Source organism: Chenopodium album, chromosome 5, assembly GCF_948465745.1.
Source record: "Chenopodium album chromosome 5, dcCheAlbu1.1, whole genome shotgun sequence".
In the NCBI taxonomy this organism is placed as follows: domain Eukaryota; kingdom Viridiplantae; phylum Streptophyta; class Magnoliopsida; order Caryophyllales; family Amaranthaceae; genus Chenopodium; species Chenopodium album.
Genome location: NC_137838.1, coordinates 23,951,032 through 23,973,249, shown reverse-complemented (window position 1 = coordinate 23,973,249; position 22,218 = coordinate 23,951,032). Strand labels below are relative to the sequence as shown.

The 22,218-nt window shown below is 35.3% G+C and overlaps 1 protein-coding gene and 1 long non-coding RNA gene across 3 annotated transcripts; one reads left to right on the top strand and one right to left on the bottom strand.

Annotated features, from left to right (window-relative positions):
* The first annotated feature begins 1,864 nt into the window (after positions 1 to 1,864).
* Positions 1,865 to 7,366, top strand: LOC145632035 (FRIGIDA-like protein 4a). 2 transcript variants are annotated; one of them, XM_081684293.1, is made up of 3 exons: positions 1,865 to 2,928; positions 5,230 to 5,342; positions 6,557 to 7,366. In XM_081684293.1, the coding sequence occupies exons 1-3, from the start codon at positions 2,019 to 2,021 to the stop codon at positions 7,043 to 7,045; spliced, it is 1,512 nt and encodes a 503-aa protein (XP_081540419.1). In that variant the 5' UTR covers positions 1,865 to 2,018; the 3' UTR covers positions 7,046 to 7,366. The 2 variants fall into 2 exon arrangements, with proteins under 2 accessions (XP_081540419.1, XP_081540418.1); XM_081684292.1 differs by having other exon boundaries at positions 1,866 to 2,928; positions 5,167 to 5,342.
* A 7,799-nt stretch (positions 7,367 to 15,165) lies between these two features.
* Positions 15,166 to 16,541, bottom strand: LOC145630603 (uncharacterized). Its single transcript, XR_014112119.1, has 2 exons — positions 16,416 to 16,541; positions 15,166 to 15,675 (listed from the first exon to the last, which is right to left on the bottom strand). It is a non-coding gene; the product is annotated as an uncharacterized LOC145630603 (long non-coding RNA).
* Positions 16,542 to 22,218: the final 5,677 nt, after the last annotated feature.

The window sequence follows — 22,218 nt, the reverse complement described above, 5'->3', positions numbered from 1 at the left end:
TTCGGTGCCTAATGTTTGACATAATTTCATGTTAAGTACCTTTGGATATGATAACCCTGTTTTATGTTTCTGATGTCAATGTTCTGCCACAATACATTGTTTCTGGTTATGGATAAAATAACTTTATTTTCTATGTCCTTGTTTTATTTGAGTTACTTTGACCTTTGCATAATTATACACATACCTCATTTTGACTATCTTCTAGCTTTAACTAATAAATACGAAGTAAAATTTATTTTAGTATTTGGATGTATGTAAGATATTGTAAAGATTGCAATTTAATAAACATTTCTAGTTAATGTGTGTCAAATAAACGATGATAAATGAAATGATTTCAAACTCTAAGAAGAAAGACTTTATTTTTCCAAAAGCACAAAATATTCTCTGGAACCTTAAAATTAGATAATAATAATAATAATAATAATAATAATAATAATAATAATAATAATAATAATAATAAAAATAATAATATACTTTGTAGAATAATTTATTACAACACTCACATAATCACATAAAATTTTAGAAACATTAATGATATTTTAATACTTCCTCCGTCCCTTAATACAATGTCTCTTTTGAGCATTTATTATCACATAATAAAGAGAAAGAGGCATTGTATTAAGGGACGGAGGGAGTACTAACAATCTAATATATATATATATATATATATATATATATATATATATATATATATATATATATATATATATATATATATATATATATATATATATATATATATATATATATATATATATATATATATATAAAGGGGAGTTTTTTCCCGAGTTTTTAGAGAGTCACGTAAGATCTAATTTTTTCAGCGCGCCAGGTAGGATTATAAATCTTAGTAGTGCGAATGAGATTTTTAAGTTTAAATTAATTAAATATTATATTTTAATATTAGGAATTTTATCTAAATATAAAACAAATTTTAGCTCATAAATACAAAAAAAAAAAAAAAAAAAAAAAAAGGTGCATCGCACGGGCTTCATCTAGTGTTAATGAAACAAAAGTAATTCAGTTCATAATGAGCCATTCAAATAAATTAAATATGTAAGTTCCATATCATTTTTAATAGCTCGTCAAATATAGAAACGAACCAAAATGAAAAATGTGTGTCAAATATTGCTCGAGCAAGTAGAGGTGTCGATTCGGGTGTTACAGTCGGTTCGGTGTGGTCGGGTCAAATCGAATTCAAATATAAGTCATGGTTAAATATTGTATAAATACAAGTCGAAGTTTGAATTTTTTAAAGTTGATTTTTTATCGAATTAATCGGGTTAGTTTTTAACACCTCTTCATGCAAATAAGTACTACATTCGTTTCTTTTTAGTTAATACATATTCCTTTTTAGGAAGTTTTTTTTAGTGACCTGTTTCCTTTTTTGATAACTTTTTTACCTTGTATTTACAATCTACCCCCACTTGCTTTTTCATTCTCTCTCCTCTCCTTAATATATGTGCCTAAATCAAACGCGTCAACTAAATAGAAACGGAGAAGTATTAAAAAAACTTAAAACCACCAAAACTAAATAGAAACAGAGAAAGTATTAAAAAACTTTAAACCACCCAAAGCAAAACAAAACCAAACATAAGAAGTTCCTTTGTTTTGAAGAGAATTATTTGGACAAAAAAAATCACAAATAGCACGAGAGAATAGATAGTAGCATAGAATGCAAGTGAGAGACACCCTGTTACACTTTAGCTATTGGCTCAATGTAGCCTTTACTTTTTGTTATTAAAACGACTTAACCCAAACCCACTCCCACTCTCTCCCCTATTTTCCGTACGTGTCACTGTCACATCATTACACGTCATCCCCATCCCACCACTTTGCTTTTTTAAGACACCAACATCCCCTTTCTTTTTCTCTGTTTTCCCTCTCTTTAATCACATTCTCCCCCTTTTTACCCATTCCTAGGGTTTCATTTCATCATTTGGTACAAGCAAACACCAAGTGCTGCACAATCGAGTCACTGACTCAGTGAGTGAGTGAGAGAAAAAACAGGGAGGATAATGGGTTCGATACCCGACCCGGGCGAGCCAGCTCAGTATAACTCGCCTAGTTTTGAGGATTTCCAGAAACAAACGTCGTTGATGACGTCATGTACTCTGCTATGGAAGGAGCTCTCAGATCACTTCAACACCCTTGAAGAAGACATTCGTCGCAAATCCGAGGCATTGAAGAGGAAAATTCGAACCCTAGATGATCAAACCAAGCAATCTCTTGAGGTGCTTAAGAAGAGGGAAGTTACCATTGAAGGTTCTGTTGAGATCGCAATTGGTCGAGCTGAGGAATCCAAGAAGGTCGCATTGAGTCTCGGAGTTGAGGAGAGAGAAAATGAGAATAATGTTTTGATTGGGGAGGTTGATGATGGTGAAGGGTTGTTGATGAAATTGAAGGGCTTTTGTATTTGGATGGATTATGATGGGTTTTGGCGGTTTGTTACTGTCAGGAAGAAGGAGCTTGATTTGCTTCGAGCTAAGATTCCTCTAGCTTTGGCTGATTGTGTGGATCCGCCTAAATTCGTTCTCGAGGCAATTTCCGAGGTTTTTCCGGTGGATAAGAGGGCGGATAAGATTGAAAGAGTGAATGATTTGGGTTGGGCTTGTGTTCTCTTGTTGGAATCTCTTATACCTGTTGTGGTTGATCCCGTGGTCGGGAAAGATCGTTTAATTGTGACTCCTAGTGTGAAGAAGAAGGCGGAGGGTATTGCCGAGACTTGGAAGCGTAGCTTGGAGGAGCGCGGCGGGATCGAGAATGTTAAGACCCCTGATGTGCATACATTTCTGCAGCATTTGGTTACTTTTGGTATTGTAAAGAAGCAGGATGTTGGTCTGTATCGTAAGCTTGTTGTTGGGTCTGCTTGGAGGAAGCAGATGCCTAAGCTTGCTGTTTCTCTTGGCTTAGGTGATAACATGCCTGGTAAGAAATACTTATATCTTTGTTTTATTGGTATTACAATTATACAAGTTTGTTTATTTGGTGTTGAATTTTATTATATGTTTATGTCAAGGTTATTTTTTTAAAGAGGAATTTATGTTGCATTAACATTCTTGGGAGACTAATGAAATTTGTCTGTATATGAAATGCACATGGTTTTGATTTATTTTATAATCCTTTTTGAGGAATAATATTGTTTCTCTTAAGGATTTGTGCAGATAATTTGGATTTGGTTGCATGTATGAGCTACATTATTTATGGATCCAAGGATTTGTAGTTTTATGTCATTAATTGTGTTTAATTTAAGTTGATTTAGGTTTCGAGGCATAATAAGATCTAGAAGGGTGTAGTAAGCTGTACTTTTTTATTGTTTTGAAAAATTAAGATAAAGGAGGATTTGATTACACTATGTCCTTTGGCCACCCATACATGAGACGGACGGGTTTTGGGGTGGGGGGGGGGGGGGGGAAGGAAGGGCGGAGGAGGAAATTTTCTAGGAGTGCCCAATTGCCCATAGTGGAGAAGGTGTTGTATAGATGTATAATAATTCTTTTCCCTCCAACGCTCCAAATGATGAGCTGATTGTGTGTGTTCTTGCAATGGAAGATAAAGTCGGGACTTCAAATTCAGGTGGTAAAGAAGTTTAAAGTATACAAGATATGATATGTGGGATTTATTGAATAATTTGTGGTTTTTTTATGTAGTGCTTTCTCTTTAATTTGAGGCTGCATTTACTAAAGATTTGAGTGGAATGAATTGTTAATAATCTGAGGGTGTGGTAGTGATGAATTCCCTTACAACAAATTTTCAGAGTGTTGGAAGGATGTAAATAGATATATGAACTCACAAATCTATGATATATTAGATTATAATTTTTATCTTTTCTTCGTTTTCCTCCCTGTAAACACGTGTTCAAGATGCTCTGCGGACTTGATTTCCTCTGTAGCAAGTCAATATTTGTGCAACATTTTACCTATAAACTCCCCTGGAAAATGCTAATTCTGAAGTACTTGACAAAATACATCTTGAGCAACAAAATTAGGCCCAGTGTTGAATTTACTAGAATATGCGTGTGTTTCTAGCATTCTCTATCTTAGAAGCTAGCATGTGAGAATTTTATTGACGCCACACTGCATATTTATCCCATCCTTGTACTCCAAAAGTTTATTAATCAAAGCCAGTTAAAAATTTAGTTTGTTGCTTTTCATCAACCACATGTTAATCTTTGAGAAGAACCAAAAATGAGATGGTAGGCTTTCCATCCCTGCCTGTTTTTGCTGGGCATGTTCCTGAAAATAAAAATTCTATTGATTCTTCGATGTGCCTCCAAAAATGAAGATATAAGTCTCTTCTATTAATATTTTTCTATCTGTTTTGTATAGTTAGCCTCATTTTGTACTTTTCTATAGGATAGCAACATCATTTGCTTGAAAGAAAAACTGTTGTGATATTTTCAGAGAAAAGAAAGTGATTTGGCAAGGATGGTATAGATTATAGAAGGGCAATTTTTCCCCACAGAATGCTCGAAGTACAATCTCTTGGCTGAATCCAAATGCCAGTTTCTCTTGGCAATCTTTCAATCATTCTCTTACATTTATTTTGTGTTTTCAGAAGCATATAGTTGTATCCTTGTAACAAATGCTTTTTTAAAGAGAGTTCTGCCTTCACTTTATGCCGGTGTGGCAACGGGGGGTTATCAGCTATTAATAAAATGCATATCAATCTTGCCTTAATTGGCCAGTTGGTTGGTGGTTACACATTGTTGTATGGTAATGTTTTCGTCCTTTACTACCTTTTCTTGTATCCTAGTGCTTCATAAACTCATAGAAAAGCTGGAGTAAAATCTCCCCAATATGTTTCCGAGCTTCTAAACTGTGTGTAACATTTGCGGTCAACCAGAGAGAGAGAGAGGATCTCAGAATAGAAAAGATCACATAAATCTAGCAGCATTACCTTTCCTAATTCCTTTTCTAGATCCCCATCTTCATTAGTATTTATGTACTATAATAGGTTGTTTTAAGACGTTTGCATCCCTTTTGTTTTTGGAAATGCCATTTTTATTTCCATTTTACACGCAGGGAAGAACTATAGCTTTTATTGCCTGGACTCTGGTGTGTTTTGCTTCTAGTCTATAGAGATTGCTTTCTGCTTTCTTTTTCATAATAAATTGTAATCGCCTTGGTCTGTTAGTTAGATGATACAAATTTTTATTATTTTCAGAGATGATTGAAGAATTAATAAGCAGGGGACAACAAGTTGATGCTGTTCATTTTACCTTTGAAGTTGGCCTTGTAGATAAGTTTCCACCTGTCCCATTACTGAAGTCATTCCTCAAGGATGCAAAAAAAGCTGCTGCTGCAATTTTAGAGGACCCAAATCATGGTGGACGTGCTGCGGTATATCTTTATTTTCCCGCTGATAGTTTCTTGTTTAGCTTTTTATATTTTGTACTTTATTACTTCCATTTATCTTTTATTTTTAAGGACCATTCCAAGATCATTAATAAATTTCTACTCCCTCTTCCTCCTTAAGTTTTCCACATTAGAATTTGGCTACATTTTTTATTTTTTGGTTGGGGGGAGTTGATGAGACCTAAAATTGGGGAACCAAATGTAGTGAATGTCAAAGTTAGGTAGTGGTCCCTTGTGGTTATTTTCAGCACGGGGCAAAAAAGGGAGTATGTGTCCCTGTTCAACACCACCCCCCAACCTCTCGTCCTCTCCACAAAAGAAAAAAAAAACCCTTCTCATATTGTCTCTTTTACTAAGTTGGGATGCCTACTATTCATGAGTATGATTTGCTTCAGCTTTCTTTCCTTATTGCTTCTACACTTTAGTACTGTACTATGCTTCCTTCTATATAACAAGCTTTTAAATTATAATTGACACCCAAGAGAACTGAAAAAGGGACTTGGATTAGTGATTTATGTTTGGTAATGTTTTCCCTTTTTCTTGTACGCACATTCATGGCACACCCCTTTAGCAAGTTAGCTATATGCCCTCAACTTCTCAAGGTCGTGATTGCTCTTTTTGGAGCTTTATCTTAGAGGTTAGGCAGTTAGCCATTAATGGAAGCTATGTCCTTTGTCTGCAGTGCTTCACAGCAAAGTATTTTTCCTTGATGGTAGCTCTTTAATATTGCTTGCCAAAAGGAATACTTTCTCTATCCTCTTGCCCAATGTAATAGTTTTCCATATCTTTGACAGTCTTGTTTATTGACCTAGATCATAGGAATTACAATCATTATGAAGTTGATATAAACACAAGAAGTAGAAGTAGTTCTACTTAGCACAGAATAAAGAATAATGCCTTCCCCCCCCCCCCCCCTCCCCTCCCCTCCCTAGCACACGTTCTGTTTTATGCCGTCAAGCTAATCGCTTTGAAACTTCTCGATTCATAATCATACGAGTCTCCTTTCTGTTAGCCAGTGGTTAGAGTTGTCCTTTTTCTTTGTTGCAGGGAATGTTTATGATCATTCCCTTAATATACTGTTCTCTATTTTGTGGTCAGGAGTGGGTATTTTTAAGGGTAGACTTGGGATGCTCTCTAAAGTGAAAACTGCATTAGTATGTTATAAATGTGCTGACTAATTTGGAGTTTGTGTCTTGTAGCAACTAGCTAATCGGAAAGAGCAGTCTGCTCTCCGTGCAGTACTCAAGTGCATCGAAGAATACAAGCTGGAAGATGAATTCCCCCCAGAGAACCTCAAGAAGAGGCTTGAGCAGTTGGAGAAGTTCAAAACTGACAAGAAGAAAACTGCATCAGTACCTGCAAATAAGAGAACCAGGGCCTGCAACAATGGTTATATGCCTCCAGCCAAAGCTGGTCGTTCAACAAATGCTTATGTATCATCATTTCCACCTGCTCCTGCATATGTCAGGTCTCCTTCGCACCCCCAGTACCCAGCTGGGGTTGCACCTTATCCTTATGATAGACCTGCACCTGCGATGTATGGAAGCAACAGCCCTCCATATCCTTACTCACCAGAGGCTGCCCCTCCCCCTACTATGGCTGGTCCATACTCTGGAGCACCTATTAGTTACCCAGCATATGGCTACAGCAACGGGATGGCACCATCATATCCACAGGTTTACTACTGATAGGTGACTGGTCTTCGTTAACCATGAGACTGGTATGGTAACCACAATGACCACCTGATATTAAGAATGGTTTGTCTGTAATCACTAACCTTATAATGGTAGCGATGTGTGTGTTTATTACGAAATATTTTGTATTTTCTAATGTTAATCAAACTGATAGCTCTAGGTGTTGTGAAAAAGTAACTAGGATGAAGTTTTAATGTTATCCAAGGGTGTAGGTGAACCCTGAATTTAGTAGATAGATTACTCTGCTGATGCTTGTGTCTTGTGAGGTAAATCGCAATCTTGGAAAATATGGTCATGCAGGTACGTTTTCTTGTACAGCAGGCGTGCCTTTATATTTGCATATCAACATTGGTAGAAGGATAGTGTATATGCCATAAATTGTAAAACTAGAGCAATTATTAAGGGGTCATTTGGTTCATAGAGAGGAAAGGGAATTACTTAAAGGGAAAGGAGAAGAATATAATGTAATTGTCTTTGATTTACAATGTTGTTTGTTTTAAACAAGAAAAGAAATAAAAGCCACCACATAACTACCATACAACCACCAACTTACTACTAGTACCCTCCTTTTCTAGCCATTGTGAAAAGGAAATTTTGTCTAAAATAACACGTTAAAAGCCTTTTTTTTTTTTTTTTGTCCAAAACCACCTACTTAAAGGTTTGTTGGCCAAGATTATCCGAATTTAAAATTTTGTTGTCAATGACCACCTGACTCAACATTCCGACATTGACCCTAAACTCTGGCGTTGATTTGGGTTATGTGACTTTTATAGACCAACCATCAAACTACATCATTGATATCACTGACCAGCCACTATGACAACCGCCAAATACCTTCGCGTGCCTTGAAATCCCAGACCACTACCTTGTACTCTTGCTAATTCCCCTAAAACAACCCATCAACCTTGTTATTGAAATAAATAATTAGGGATTATCGAAGGATGTTGTTACTATTTAATAATGGGTGCTAATAATTTCATAACTCAAGGGCTAACAATGGAGCTCGGAGAAAATAGAGAAGAGAGAATAGAGAGAGAAAAGAGAATGGAGGGAATGCAAAAATTCAAAGGAAAAAAAAAAGAAAGGGGTGAGGGGCTCATCATAAGTCACATGGTCAAGGTCAATGCCGGAGTTGAAGGTTAATGTCAGAATCTAGAGTCAGGTGGTTACTAACAACAACTCAAATTTAGGGGGTCTTGGAGGATAAATTTTTAAGAGAGTAGTTTTAGATGAAAACAAAAAATATTTAGCAGGTGATTTTAGACAAAATTTCCTTGTGAAAATCTCACCACGTAGCCACCCTATTGCATCCCAAGGGCCACTCTTCCCCTAGCTTGGGGGGGGGGGGGTTTGGGGGTTTCAGTGGTAGGGGGGAGGAAGGGGGTTTGGAGAAGGGGATGGTAGTTTGGGGGGACAGGGAAGGGGCGGTGGGGGGACATGGAAGGGGATTAGGGGTTTTACTGGTGGGTTTTTTTTTCGTGGGGGGGGGGGAGCGATGAAGGTGGTTTTGGGAAGGTGATGGTGATTACGGGAGGGGTAGGGGAATGGGGGGGTGGGGTTAGGGTAGAAGGGTGGTGGTGTGGTGGTTTAGGAAAAGAAATAGAAACATTAGGGGACTAGAGAAGGTAAAGCAAAAAGGAAAAAAGGTCAAACAAATAACATAAAAAAAAAATAAGGGCAGTTGGTTTCTTAATAATTTGATGAATATCCCCAATCAAATAGCCCATAAGAGTATATCCAAAGGTTAACTACAATCATTCTGGTCATTATTTATTTGATTTATTTTTCTATATTGTAATCATTTTATAATTAATCAATGCATAGTATCTCAATTCCCAATGGTTGCCCATAGATTTTTGGTTATTTATTTTATCTCTTCGGCTTTTACCCTACTCCACTACACAATCTCTCTCCTAAATCATATAAATAGATAGATGATGTAAATATTGATAATCAGTCAAACAATTAAGTATACATTAATATTAGATAAAATGACTTATAATTAGAACATTAAAGCAATTCGGTATTGAATTAGAAAGTAATTAGTTGTTAATTAAGACATAAACAATTATTTAGGGGTTATTTTGTAATTACATTAAGTGGTTACTAACATGTTATTTATTTTATTAGATTCCTTAATGATAAAAAAATATACATATTCTAATAAATAACAAGAGTCCCTAGAAGATACCAAGCGTGATTAACTTGAGAATAATGATTTAATTGTTACGAGAACACACCGTTTAATGCATATAATTTTGCCTACTTTTAACACCGAATTTGAGCTACAAATGTTCTACAAAGTCTTTTTTCAGGTCTTTATACAAAGCTTCATCACGAACACCAACTCTATTAAATATGTAATAATTTTCCAAACTTGCAATTAATTATGTTGTTGCTATTTCAGAAGGAAAAATTGCCCGGAATAATCCCACCTTTGGGCCGTCCGCTAAAATTAATCTCACCTTTGGGTTATTTTTAAATAATCCCAACTTTACCCCTAATCTACTCCTAATGGTCCTAGATGACCGGTTATAACGGTAAAAATAAAATATTTAAGTTTTAAAGTACATGTGTCACCATACAATTTGTCTAAAATTTTTAATTAAAATAAAATAATAAAAAAAGGGGAGTCAGGCAGCCACCAGCCCCAGCACCGCACTTGATCGCTAAATTGCAGCAGATCGGATCGGGCTTGAGGCCAGGGAGAGTAACAGAGAAATCGAGGCGGGGAGGCCAAACTCGAGCCAAGAAAAGGGGAGGGAGGCCAGAACCGGAAAGGAGATGGGATTTTCGAGGTTGGCGTGATGAATTTATGGGCTGAAAAGGGACAAAGGAAGAGGAGAGGGGCGAAAGCATGGCGGGGAAAGGGGGCGGGAGGTCGGGACCGGGACGGGGAATGGTTTCGAAGGTGTTTGGTGGTTCAGGGGGAGGGATACGGTGGTCCTCGCGTGCAGGAGGAGGTGTACAACGTCGGAGCGTGAGTTTTTGAGGGTGATGTTTCTTGTTCGTGAGGGCAGGAGGCGTGTTGGGCTGGTTTTGGAGCCTGGTTTCGAGTAGGTTCAGGCCAACGTCGGTGCAGGTGCTGTCGCTGGGGCCTGGTGACTGGAGCCACGGGACAGGGTGTCAGCAGCGGCGGGGAAGGCATGGACCGGTGGTGGTTTGTAAATAGTTATTAATTATATTAATTTTTTCTTTAAAATATTTTTAACTGTTTTAAAAATTAATTTTATTTAATTTTTTTGACAAATCATAGACCGACACGTGTTGACCAGTTGGGACCATTTAAAGCGGATTAATATCAAAGGTGGGATTATTTAAAAATAAACCAAAGGTGAGATTATTTTTAGCGGACGACCTAAAGGTGAGATTATTACGGGCAATTTTTCCTTCTACAATAGCAACAACATAATTGCAAGTTTGAACAACGGTCCAGACCAGGACCGGAACCGGGTTGGACTTGGACCGGTATAGACCGGTTTACAAAGACTGGCAAGGGACCTGAACATGCCGGTCCAGGTCCGGTCTAGACCTGATAATTCAGGCCCGGACCGGTTTTGGACCTGTTTGGACCGGTTTTCTTTCCATTCTTAATAACAGCCTTTGGAACTTATTTATGATATGTTTCAAGACCTGTTTTTGGACAAACTATTGACCTGTTTTTCAGGACCTGTTTTTGGAAAATAATTATACTCATATAATAATTATCTACTTATTATATACATCATAACATAGTATAAAACATATTTAACAAGTTACATAAAGTCCAAAATAGATTATATTCGATTGTATGCTTGAAGCTTGATCCCTTCTCTCCCTTCAATCACATGCTTCAAATGAATCAAACTAATGAGTCTACAAAAATGACTTCATTGTCTACATCGCCACATTGCACATCTAAATCAAAACAAAAATAGATTATATTAGATTGTATTAATAATTAATAAGTAATAATAATAAGTAAAAGTGTTAAATAACATAACTATCTTTCTCGATTTCTTCTAACTCTTTCAAAGTTTCCTCCTGTAGACACCCATTTGTGTCTCCCCAAAAACCAAACCCAGTGATGAGTGCCTTTCACGTCGAATCATAATCGAATGAAGTGAAAGTGTGGAAAGTCTAGTGTTGCGGATAGTTTTAATTTCTTTTCTCTTTTCTCTGTTTTTGAAAACTTATTTTAAGAAAACAGACAATCCAATTTTGTTGGTTCATGATATGGGTCCAATAGTAGATTAGTTGGATGGGGCTTGAAAAGAGCTTTCCAACGATATATTATAAGCCCAATTCCGATGAATATTGAGGAAGTTATGGCCAATTTACTGAACTGGGTCCGTTTTGAGCCTTATATGCGGCCCAATGATCTTGGGGAGGGCCTAATATAGATTAATCATTCCTAATGCAATTAGGAATGGTTTTATTCTTCTAGATTCTTCTAGAAGGTTCTTTTCATTCCTAATTCAATTAACATTGATAAATTGACTTTTTTATCTAGAGTTTTAATTAGAGTCAAAGAACATTTTTAGAGGGAAATACGGTTTTATCCTCCTGTACTGCAATTTTTATCTGATTTTAAGAAAACGCGTGGATTTCTGAGTCAGCGCTAAACGCCAGCTGTAGCGCCTGACGCTACGATTGGCGCCTGACGCTAGACTTGGCGCCTGGCGCCAATCTTAGCGTCTGGCGCTAAGGTGAGCGTCTAGCGCCAACTTGATATTTTATCTTTGGCTGATTTTCTTTATAAATAACGTCGTAAAAACTCCGTTTTCATTCACCAATTCTCATCTACAACCTACATTCATCTACAATCTACCAACTCTCATCAAGATTCTCTTGATTACTCTCTCTCTCTCTCTCTCTTTTCTAAACTAGCCTTTTCTCAAATACAAAATTCCGCATTCATTAGATCTAGAAATACCTAGCCATATTCGAAGTTGTCTTCACCCTAGACGTGAAAGGTTTAATTTCTGAGGGTTTGGTCCCAAATCTCTCTTTCCATTATTTAATTTAATCGTTTTGTTTATTATTTTCCTTGAAGTTACTAACGCGTGTATTTTGTTATTAGAAAGAGGTACGAGGCATCAAAGTAAGTACTTTAATGGTTTTTATTGATGTTATGATATAGAGTTCATGCTTAGGTTGTTATTATGATTCATAGTATCATGTCTAGGGTAACTTTAATATCAAGTATGATTGCTATGATGCCTTCTATTTTCTTTCCTAATATTCATGTTAGTATCATGTTAGGGTTGAAACTTTGATTTTTATTGCTTAGTGACATGCTAGGGTTTGTTATTAATCTTGTTAGTATCATGCCTAGGATCTTGCAATTATTATGCTTTAATATGATTATTATTATTATTATTATTATTATTATTATTATTATTATCATGATTATTTTCATTATGATTACGATTATTATTATGTTGCTTGATATTATATTTATTGTTATTGCTTGATCACACTTTTATGCATGTTTAAAGGGAATTTGTACTTGTAATCACGCTTAATAAGATAATTAATAATCTTGTTTAGGGTTAATATGATTATAATTCAAGTGATCGCCAATAATAGTTTATTTGTGCATTATATTCAACCAACATAGATAAACAGGTTTAGGGTTAATCTTATTGATTGCATGTTAGTCAGAAAGCGCACATGAATACGATCAGAATAAAGTAGAGGCCTATTATTAGGGCAGGTTCAATCTCTTTTAGGTTGGATTTGTACCTTCATCCCCGAACCCTATTTGGTTCAAGACCTTATGGAGTTGACGATCTCTTGGATCGTTAAGGGGTGTAACCTTCACCTCGTGAACGGTTTACAAGTTCCTAAAACTTGTTGGCGACTCTTTTTCTCTATCTTCTTTCCCTTTGGACGCCACCGTACTTTAGTGTATGATCACAGTGGGGTTCAAGCTAGGGGATTAACGCTTGAAATACTCCCTACACCTCCACATCAATAATTGGCAATCCCTTTGCTCTTAACCAATCTTGTGAACAAATAAGGGCTTGAACCATCCTAAAATAAAGACAACAATTACTTAATACATTGTATTAGTACAGTACACTACACTACACTGAAACACTTGAAAATCTGTAGAACTAAAATTCTGAGGTATTTTTGTTGTACATAATACATTTGTTTACTGTAGTTATCTTACATTAGTTATCTTAATGCCACAAAGGCATTGCAACAAAATTGATCCTACTGTACTTATAATTTGATTATACAAGTAAACATTTGTATTCTTTACAACTAAAGTTATACAAGTACAGTACATGTTTCTAAGCACCCAAGGGCCAAGGTCACATGAAAAGATAGACTAATTCAAAAAATGTAGAAAATGCAGCATAATTTGATAACTAATTATGTTATTAACCATTAATCTATACTTTTATAATATCAAAATCAAATAATATTAGCTAGACTTGAGTGTGACATAAATTAGGTGAAGCATAAAAGGCTACAGCTAGCAGAAAGACAATACCAGAGAATTGACTAAATTAAAAACAGCTGACTAAATTAATAACAGCCTATACAAACAGAAGATATTTTATTCACAGCAGAATAAGAACTTCACTGAGTTCATAACACTAAGAAGAAATACAATACTAGAGAACCGAATTCATAAAAACTCATTATAATAAAAACAGGATTTTACCTTAGGTGTTAGAGAGCTCCGAAATGGATCTAGAGTACGACCTCCCGTACTAAAAGCAGATTCAGACGCAACTGTAGACAGTGGGACTACTAGGATGTCACGTGCCATGCACTTAAGAACCGGATAGCGATGACCATTAATACCCCACCAAGTTAATGCATCTAGTTCTTCTTCCTCCGGCCCTATGCATTCATGTATGAACCTATCCAACTCGTTCATCACATACCCAAGGTTTTTCATGTAATCGTCACCTCCTTCTATACCAAAGGCACTATCATCAACATCAAAATCAACATCAACATCTATTGGCATCGAGTCTCCTTGTTGGCTACTTTGAGAAATAGAAGAAGTGTACATGTTTCTATATTCATCAAATAAAGTGTAAGTGAATTCCTTCACCTCATTATTGGCAAGCTTTGAACCCTTTTCTTTTCCATGCATATCAATTAGTGACAATTCAACAAGTATGAACTTGCAATGAGGGTCAAGAATAGAAGCAACATAAATAGGCTTGTTCATTTTATTCACATTCCTCCAATACTTATCAAACTTTTGTTTCATTGCAATAGCCATAGCTTAAAAGTTCAAATCCCCACTTTTCTCTCACTTATTCAACATATTATACATGGAAGCAATCTCACTCAACCCTCTATTACTTGTCACATAATGAGAGCTAGAGATAAGTTTAGTCAAAACATAGAACCCCTTCAAAAACAAAGTCAATCTCTTTACTTTTTTCCAATCTTCTTCTTCGGGAGGTCTTTCATTATCATTCAAATCCTCTCCATCGGGAAGAGATAACCCACTAAAAACACGCTGAATTTCAAAGCCGTGTCCAACATTGTGAATGTAGAATTACAACGAGCGGGAACATTAAAAGACAAGGAAGCTTTAGAATCTATATTTTCTTTTTGCACAAGATCTTTGAACCTAGATATTCTAGCGGGAGAGTTTTCACATGTTTCACGACATTTCCAACTCTATCAATGCACACACCGTGTTGTTTGATTCCATCCCACACAATTAGATTAATGATATGAGTCATACATCTAACATGAAGATTTTTTCCATCATTTATACATTCGGTTCTTCTAACCATTCTATTTAAGTGCATACAAGCAACATCATTTGAAGAGGCATTACCAACAGTGACAGGGAAAAGCTTATCCTCAATACCCCAATGCTCTAAACATGCCTCGACAACTTTTCCAATAGCCTCACCTTTGTGACTTCATATTGGACAAAAACTGATTATCTTTTTATGCAATTTCCACTCACTATCAATAAAATGAGCCGTAAGACACATATAATTGATTCGTTGTATCGAGGTTCAAGTATCAGTGGTCATAGAAATTCTTTGACAAGATTTAAACATTTCTCTCAATCTTTCTTTCTCACTACAATAGAGCTTTACACAATCACGAGCAATGGTCACAAGAGAGGGAATAGTAAATTGTGGACATGCAACTTGCATTAAGTGCTTAAAACCCGGCTTCTCTACATGTTTAAAAGCTAACTCATCAACAATAATCATGTAAATCAATGCTTCCCTAATCTCTTTTAAGTTAACATTCCCACACTTCGATTTGCCACTATCATTTTCTTTATCAAAAAGCAATTCAGTTTGTTTATCTTTGCCCTTATTTACATTGGTAGGATTACTAAGATATGATTCTGCATATTTTTAAATATTTTTTGAGCCATTAAGGTTTCCATCAGCAGCATAGGTTTTGTCACAGTACTTACATTCGGCTCGTAGTCTCCCGCCTTCAACATAATCAATGAAGTCTCCCCAATAAGGTTTTGTCCTCTTACTCTTTCTATTTTGTAGATATTCCCGCCCCACTTATAACTTTTTACTCGGAGGCAAAGTAGCATACAATTCTTCTACATCCACTTCACTAAGTGATTGTGCTGTGTCTTGAGAATAAGCGGGCGTTCGTTTGGTTTGGGAGCTCTCCGCCTACATTAAAAAGATATAGGTTAGGTCAGGGAAGATAATTCAGACACACTGGAATTATCTTGAGCTACAGAACACAATTATTACAGCTTACTTGTGCTACTGCCTACTAGCTAGCATTATGTTGAAATCAACAGACTTCTATCATCCTAACTCTTGACCAAAAGGACAGTACGGACATTTTACTATATATATATATATCCTAACTCTTTACCAAAAAGATGTTAATATTACCCCTAAATAATTAAAGAATCTGCTGCTAAACTTTCTAGCTAAATATCATCTAGTGCTTTTTTTCTGTGAGGGCAATTTCAAAGCAATATTCTTTCTAGCATGTAGCATCATATATGAATCGCCCTATATGCAAGTACCCAAATCACATAAGAGAATTTTCAGATACCAATCAAAATTGCATAATTTCCATTATCAAACCCAACTTTGTGCTTAAAAAAACATAATAACCAAAACCCAGATTGAAATCAGAGTCAAATCAACAAATAACTTCACAATTACTAACTACCAAATTATTTCAGAGCTTAGTAGAAAATGTTGTAATTTTATCGAACAAGTGGTGGGCATTGAAAAAGCAAAAACCCAGAATCAAAGCTATTAAAAAATCATAAACCCACAGATTCAAAGAAACCCTAAAACCCATACAAATACACTCAAAAAATGTAATACAATTCAAAAAATCAACATGAAAACATCAACCAAGTAAATGTAATTGAGAAAAAAACACTAACCATGAATGAGGAGTTGCAGAGAGAGATTTGATTCCAGTTAGAGAGAGTCGCCGGTGAGGGAGAAAGCCAGTGAGGGAGAACGCCGGTGAGAGTGAATTGAACTTGGGGTTTTTTAGGAGAGAGAACTGAACGTTGAGAGTGAAAATGAATTGTTTGATTTGTTTCTTTATTATACCCAAAAGATTTAATTTTTTTTAAATAAAAAACCGGGTTTTCGGTCTAGACCGGGAAATTCCGGGTTAAACCCGGACCGGACCAAAAACCAGAATATACCTTTTTTAAGGACCGGGACCAGACCTTTATGTTCCGGTCCGGTTAATTTATGTACACCCCTAGTAGCATATATGATTAATTCATTTGGATCGGAGTATGTTCTATATGTATTTCTCATCTTCAACAATTCATATATTCATATTGTGTATTATACTATTATGGTACAAGTTATCATTACTTCTCCAAGCATTAATGCGTCATGAGGTAGTGCAGGTTTACCTGTTAATGGAAAACAAGCTTGTATTACTCCAAAAGCACACTGAATATCCTTTTTCTTACCTTCTTGTAGCATGGAAAAAAGACCTTTTTCATTTTGTAGTAATGATATAGTAGGAATGAGTGCCGACCATTTATGTACCATTAGTGAGATAGTATCCCATATCGTAATGACGGTCATTCACAACATATTTTCTAGGTGGTGCACTATCTTCCAAAACATCGTAAAATAAAAGAGATCTATTAAGAACATTAACATCATTACGACTACCTTTATCCCAAAGAAAACATGCTAGATCCAAATTAAATGATGCCATGTCTTTCAAAAACAATGTAGGTTTACCTGTTCTTCCAGAGAACATACCTTTTAGTCGAAGTGGACAATCACTGCCAATGTATGCAATTAGTAGAACCTAACATGCCTGGAAATCCTCAACGTTCCCCGATTCATAAAAGTCTGACAAGATCTTCTTCATTTAGTTTTCTAGGGTATTAATCACCAAAGTAAGAGATAATTCCTTCCACAAAATGTTGTAAAGAATCTCTTGTAAAGATTCACTGATTCAAATGTAGACATTTACATAATCATTAACAGTTCCATAAGCTATCAGTCTTATATTAGCGGTTCATTTTTGCAATGTCGATGCCCCAAAGCTTCTTGTAGCATCTTGCCTGTGATGAAAGAATGGATGATGTTTTTCTAAACATTCGTTTATACGGAGATAAAGGTGTTTGTTCATGTGAATTCTAAGACAAAAAAATTGTGGGGTGAGGGTGGGGGGACGCAAGAGGGTCTGCAAATTAAAGTAGTTATTCCATAAATGATTGTGTCCATCTTCACAATCTCTATGAACATGAATCCTTAGTTCCCTTGGAACTTGATTTAACATTCGATAGATTTCAAATGGATTGGAAATAAGAAATTCGTCCATCATTTTGTTAACGATATGATTGAGAATAAGTAACCTCATTATTCATCTTCACAATCCATACGTCTTTCATATTGTTGGTTGTAGTTAGTTTTCATAATGGGAAGAGGAAATAGAATAGTTGAAACTTTCGTCGCACGACATCTTTTTTAGAAGCTAAGTTTATATGAGAACATAAGATTTTTTTTTTTTTTTCAAGGGGAAATATGAAAGGTTAAACAAGTGAAATGCATCTCAACCACCTTATAGAGCCAATATGTATACTAGCGGTGAGTGGAACTAGTTACATTATGGTTGAATTCAACACAGCTGGTCTTGGAGCTGGTTTCACCGGGTCTTGAATTTCAGAACTCGTCTTGGATCTGGTTTCATCGAGTCCTGAATTTTTGGAACTGGTGGGAAATGGTTTTAAGAACGGGTACCCAGTTCCATTATATATTTTTTTATTTCTTGTTTAAAGTTAAAGTATTAAACTACTGTTTTTTTTCTTGATTATTTTAACCTGAAATTTGAACAGTAACTCATTGTTCTTGTAATTTGTAATCACAGAAAATCATTGAAAAAAAAGCTTTATAGCCATTTAATTACAGTTTAAATTAAAAATGTCTCAAAAATAATTTCACAAATCTCATACAAATTTCTTTAAAATTACAATAAACCAACATGAAGTCCACAAAACTACATATAACTTCGTAAATTTATTAGGAGGATATATTTCTTGATTCCTATCACACCTTTGCGGCATTAATTGTTGCCAAAATTTTCATTAATTTGTGTGATACCACTATCACCAATTCTGCAAAAATAGTACACAAGATTAGCTATAAATCTTAATATCAACAATTAAACTCAATTTAATTCAAAAAAATAGCATAATTTTCATGAACATGCAAAAACAATGGAAGTCTCAAGTGTTTCGGGGTTTTTTGGTATCCCTCGGGATACTGGTCACGCTCTGACTGGCAACGGGACTCGGATACCTGCAAAATCACGAATCTCCGGTGATCGGAGATTCGCCTCCGACGATCAAGTAAGTGATGGAAAAGGGAATACATGTAGAGTGAGAAAGTAGAGAGAAGCTGGAGCTTTTAGTGCTTTATTAAATGTTATGTCACAATCCACCCCTCCCATTATCAATGATTACTGTATTTATAGGGGTGGGGATTTGTGCCCTTTAATAACTTCTTTGTCTTTTTCATTGTTAGTTAAGCAATGGTCATCATCTTGGGTTAATGAAAAACACGAGGAGTAAGCTGACAAGGGAATAAACACGTCGTCAATTGTTTATCCCTAGATCAAATACAATTTATACAACCTAAACAAACCTAATACGAGTATAAGGCAAGCATAGGGGTCGAACCACAGAGAACGAATAAACACCACCAAATGTTATCGACAATTAAGATAGTCCGGAATAAGAGATAAATAAACTAAAGTCTAAAGATGATAAAACAAGAAATAAAACATTAAGGGCAATGGTTTAGATATAGCATTCACTTGAACATAAACACAGGCATAGAAATTGAATTAATTATGAACTAAACATGCTCGAATATCGAAGTAAAGGGTCCAATCTAGCCGCCTTCCGGGGTCAATTGGATTTTCCTAACATAGCCTCTATGGTTCCACATTAGAACCATATACTAGGAGGTACTATTAAATAATAATCGATAATAATGAACCCTAGCTAAGTCAACTTCCGTTCCTTGTTAGCAAATATTCACCTTTAATCAACCAACAATGTGCACTTGCAAGAAGATTAAAGAATATCAAGCATATAAAGACTTTAATCACAAATAAATCAATTCTGAAACCCAGAACATCCTCAAGATCCAACTACACCACAACCATCCCCGTAATGGGGGAATTACTCACTAATCATGCTAATAACAAGATTAATTAACAAATAATCAAGAATAAACATGATTAACAAGTGCTGAAGCATAAAGGTTTTGATGATGAGGAACTTAAACCAAAGCAAACTCAACTAATAAAGGTTTTCAAGTGTTTAATTAGTTTAGGTGAAGTTGATCTTGGTGATGGAAGAAGTAGCTGGAACTAAGAAAACATGAAAAGATCTTTATTGAAGGGGTTAAACAAATCAGAAGAAGAGTTCTCTAACAAGAATTGAGTTCCCTAACAGGAACTTAAAGACAACAAGCTTAAGTTCTTTGGTGGAACTTAATAAGCTTGGAGCCCAAGTAATCTATCTGATTAAAAGCACGGCGCAACAATTATATTTAGTTAAGGTTTTTATCTTCTAGATTATTGTTGTAGGCGTCGCTCGAAGTGCGCCTACGTAAAAAGCATGTGGTGAATATGCTTGGCAATCATAGGAAGTGGGAATTGACATTACGATTAGGGACAAAGCAAAGTAGGGAGCCGCCAAAAAGTTTTTAAGGAACTTGTAAACCGTTCACGGATCATAAAAGGCAACCACGATTAAGGGACAACGATAGGCAACAACGATTGACCCGTGAAGGTTACACCCCATTCATAATCCATGAGATTACTAACTCCATATGGTTCGGAACCACGAAAGGAGGATCGGGGATGATGGTACGAAGTGAGTCATGGAGTCACATTCGCCCGTATTGGCCTCTACTCGATTTTTATAGTGAAAAATGATTCCTGCGATCTCAAAGGCATACAAACAAAAATTCAATTTGCTCCAAACTATTATTATGTTAAATTGATTGAATATTAATGCAACATATAATTCTAAAATATCGTGACCACTTGATTAAACAATAAGATTAAAAAGGAACCTAAACCGGTTGTCCAAATTATCTTATTAGGCGTGATTTTCAATTACATATTCCCTTTAATATGAAATATGGTGATCAATAAATAATAATAGAATAAACATTAATATTGGAAGCAATTCAACAATAATAATGTTATTCAAATCAAATAATAAATAAATCTAATCATGATACTAGCAACAAGAATAAAAATAAGAGTAATTAAGTGATTAATTACTCACTTTCCGAGCTTCCTTGAATTGCTACATCATGAATAAACTGTTAGTAACTTCAATAAAAATATAAAACAAATGAAAATTAAATTAAATTAAGGTAGATTTGATTTGTTCCAAACCCTCATTCAATTATACCTTTCACGCCTTGGTTTAAGTATAGAACTTTGGGTATTGTATGGACTCCTTGTAGTGCTTAGGGGAAGTATTATGGAAGAATAGGGAGGCTAGTATTAAGGCTAAATAGGGAGAAGAGAATTATTTTGTGATCAAGGTTGTTGATGATTGAAAAAGGGGAGATATGACCTCTATTTATAAGGAAAAAAGAGGGGTCGAATCAAGAAAAGATAAGAATTCGAATCGGATAAAACTCTTGTGATAGACAACAATTTTTGCGGTTTTTGTTTTTATCATATCTTTTGATCCAGAAATCAAAATAAGATGAATAAGATATCTTTGGAAAGATCTTTAAGTCTACTTTCTAACTCAATTAGAATCAGTTAAAATATTTTGTATAAAAAAAGATATAGCCGAAATAGTGAGACGGTGTCAGTTTTGGATAGAGTTTGACATTTTATTCATATCTTTTCCGTTATAGCTCGGAATTGATATTATAATATATCATTGGAAATATAATTTCAAGGGATATCAAACCATATAAAACTTGGATAAAAAATATGAGTCAAGAAAATAATATCTGTCTATCTTTGAATGTCTTTCAATTCGGATAGAAATGGGATTTTCAAAAAGAAAAGTTTTATTAAATTTCAAACTCTTTAATCTTATCTTTTCAAAACGGATAAATAGGATCTTTTAGAAACTTATATAAGCTTACAATTAATCCTAATTGTTTTAGGAATTGGATTAAATCATTTGGACTCTCCACATGATCATTAGGTCGTAGGTAAGGTGGGCTTAGGTTTGGTTTGTGCTCGGCTTAATATTTTGGCCATAACTTATTCGTTATAACTTGGATTTGGGCTTATAATATATCATTCGAAAGCTCTTTTAAAGCCCCATCCAATTATTAAATCATTGAACCCAGATAATGGACCAAAATAAACTGGATCAAACGTTTTTATAAAAAGGACACGAAATGAATGATTTTAAAGGACACGAAATGAATTATTTTGGGTTTAAAGGCACGAAAAGAGGAAAATAAGTTATGTTTTGGGGAAATGGGCTAGGAATTGGGTTGGTTTATGAAATGGAAATATGGATTTAAGCACTCCAAAAATCAAATACTCAACCCGACCAATAATGGCGGTGAAAGGTTGTTCATCATCGGGTTTGGTTTTGGGGAGACATTTTTAGGTGTCTACAGTTGTAAATATGATAAGTAGGTTATTGCGCGAAATTTATTAGAAGCGTGAAAAGTTGGATTCATAAATAAAATGATATGGAAAAT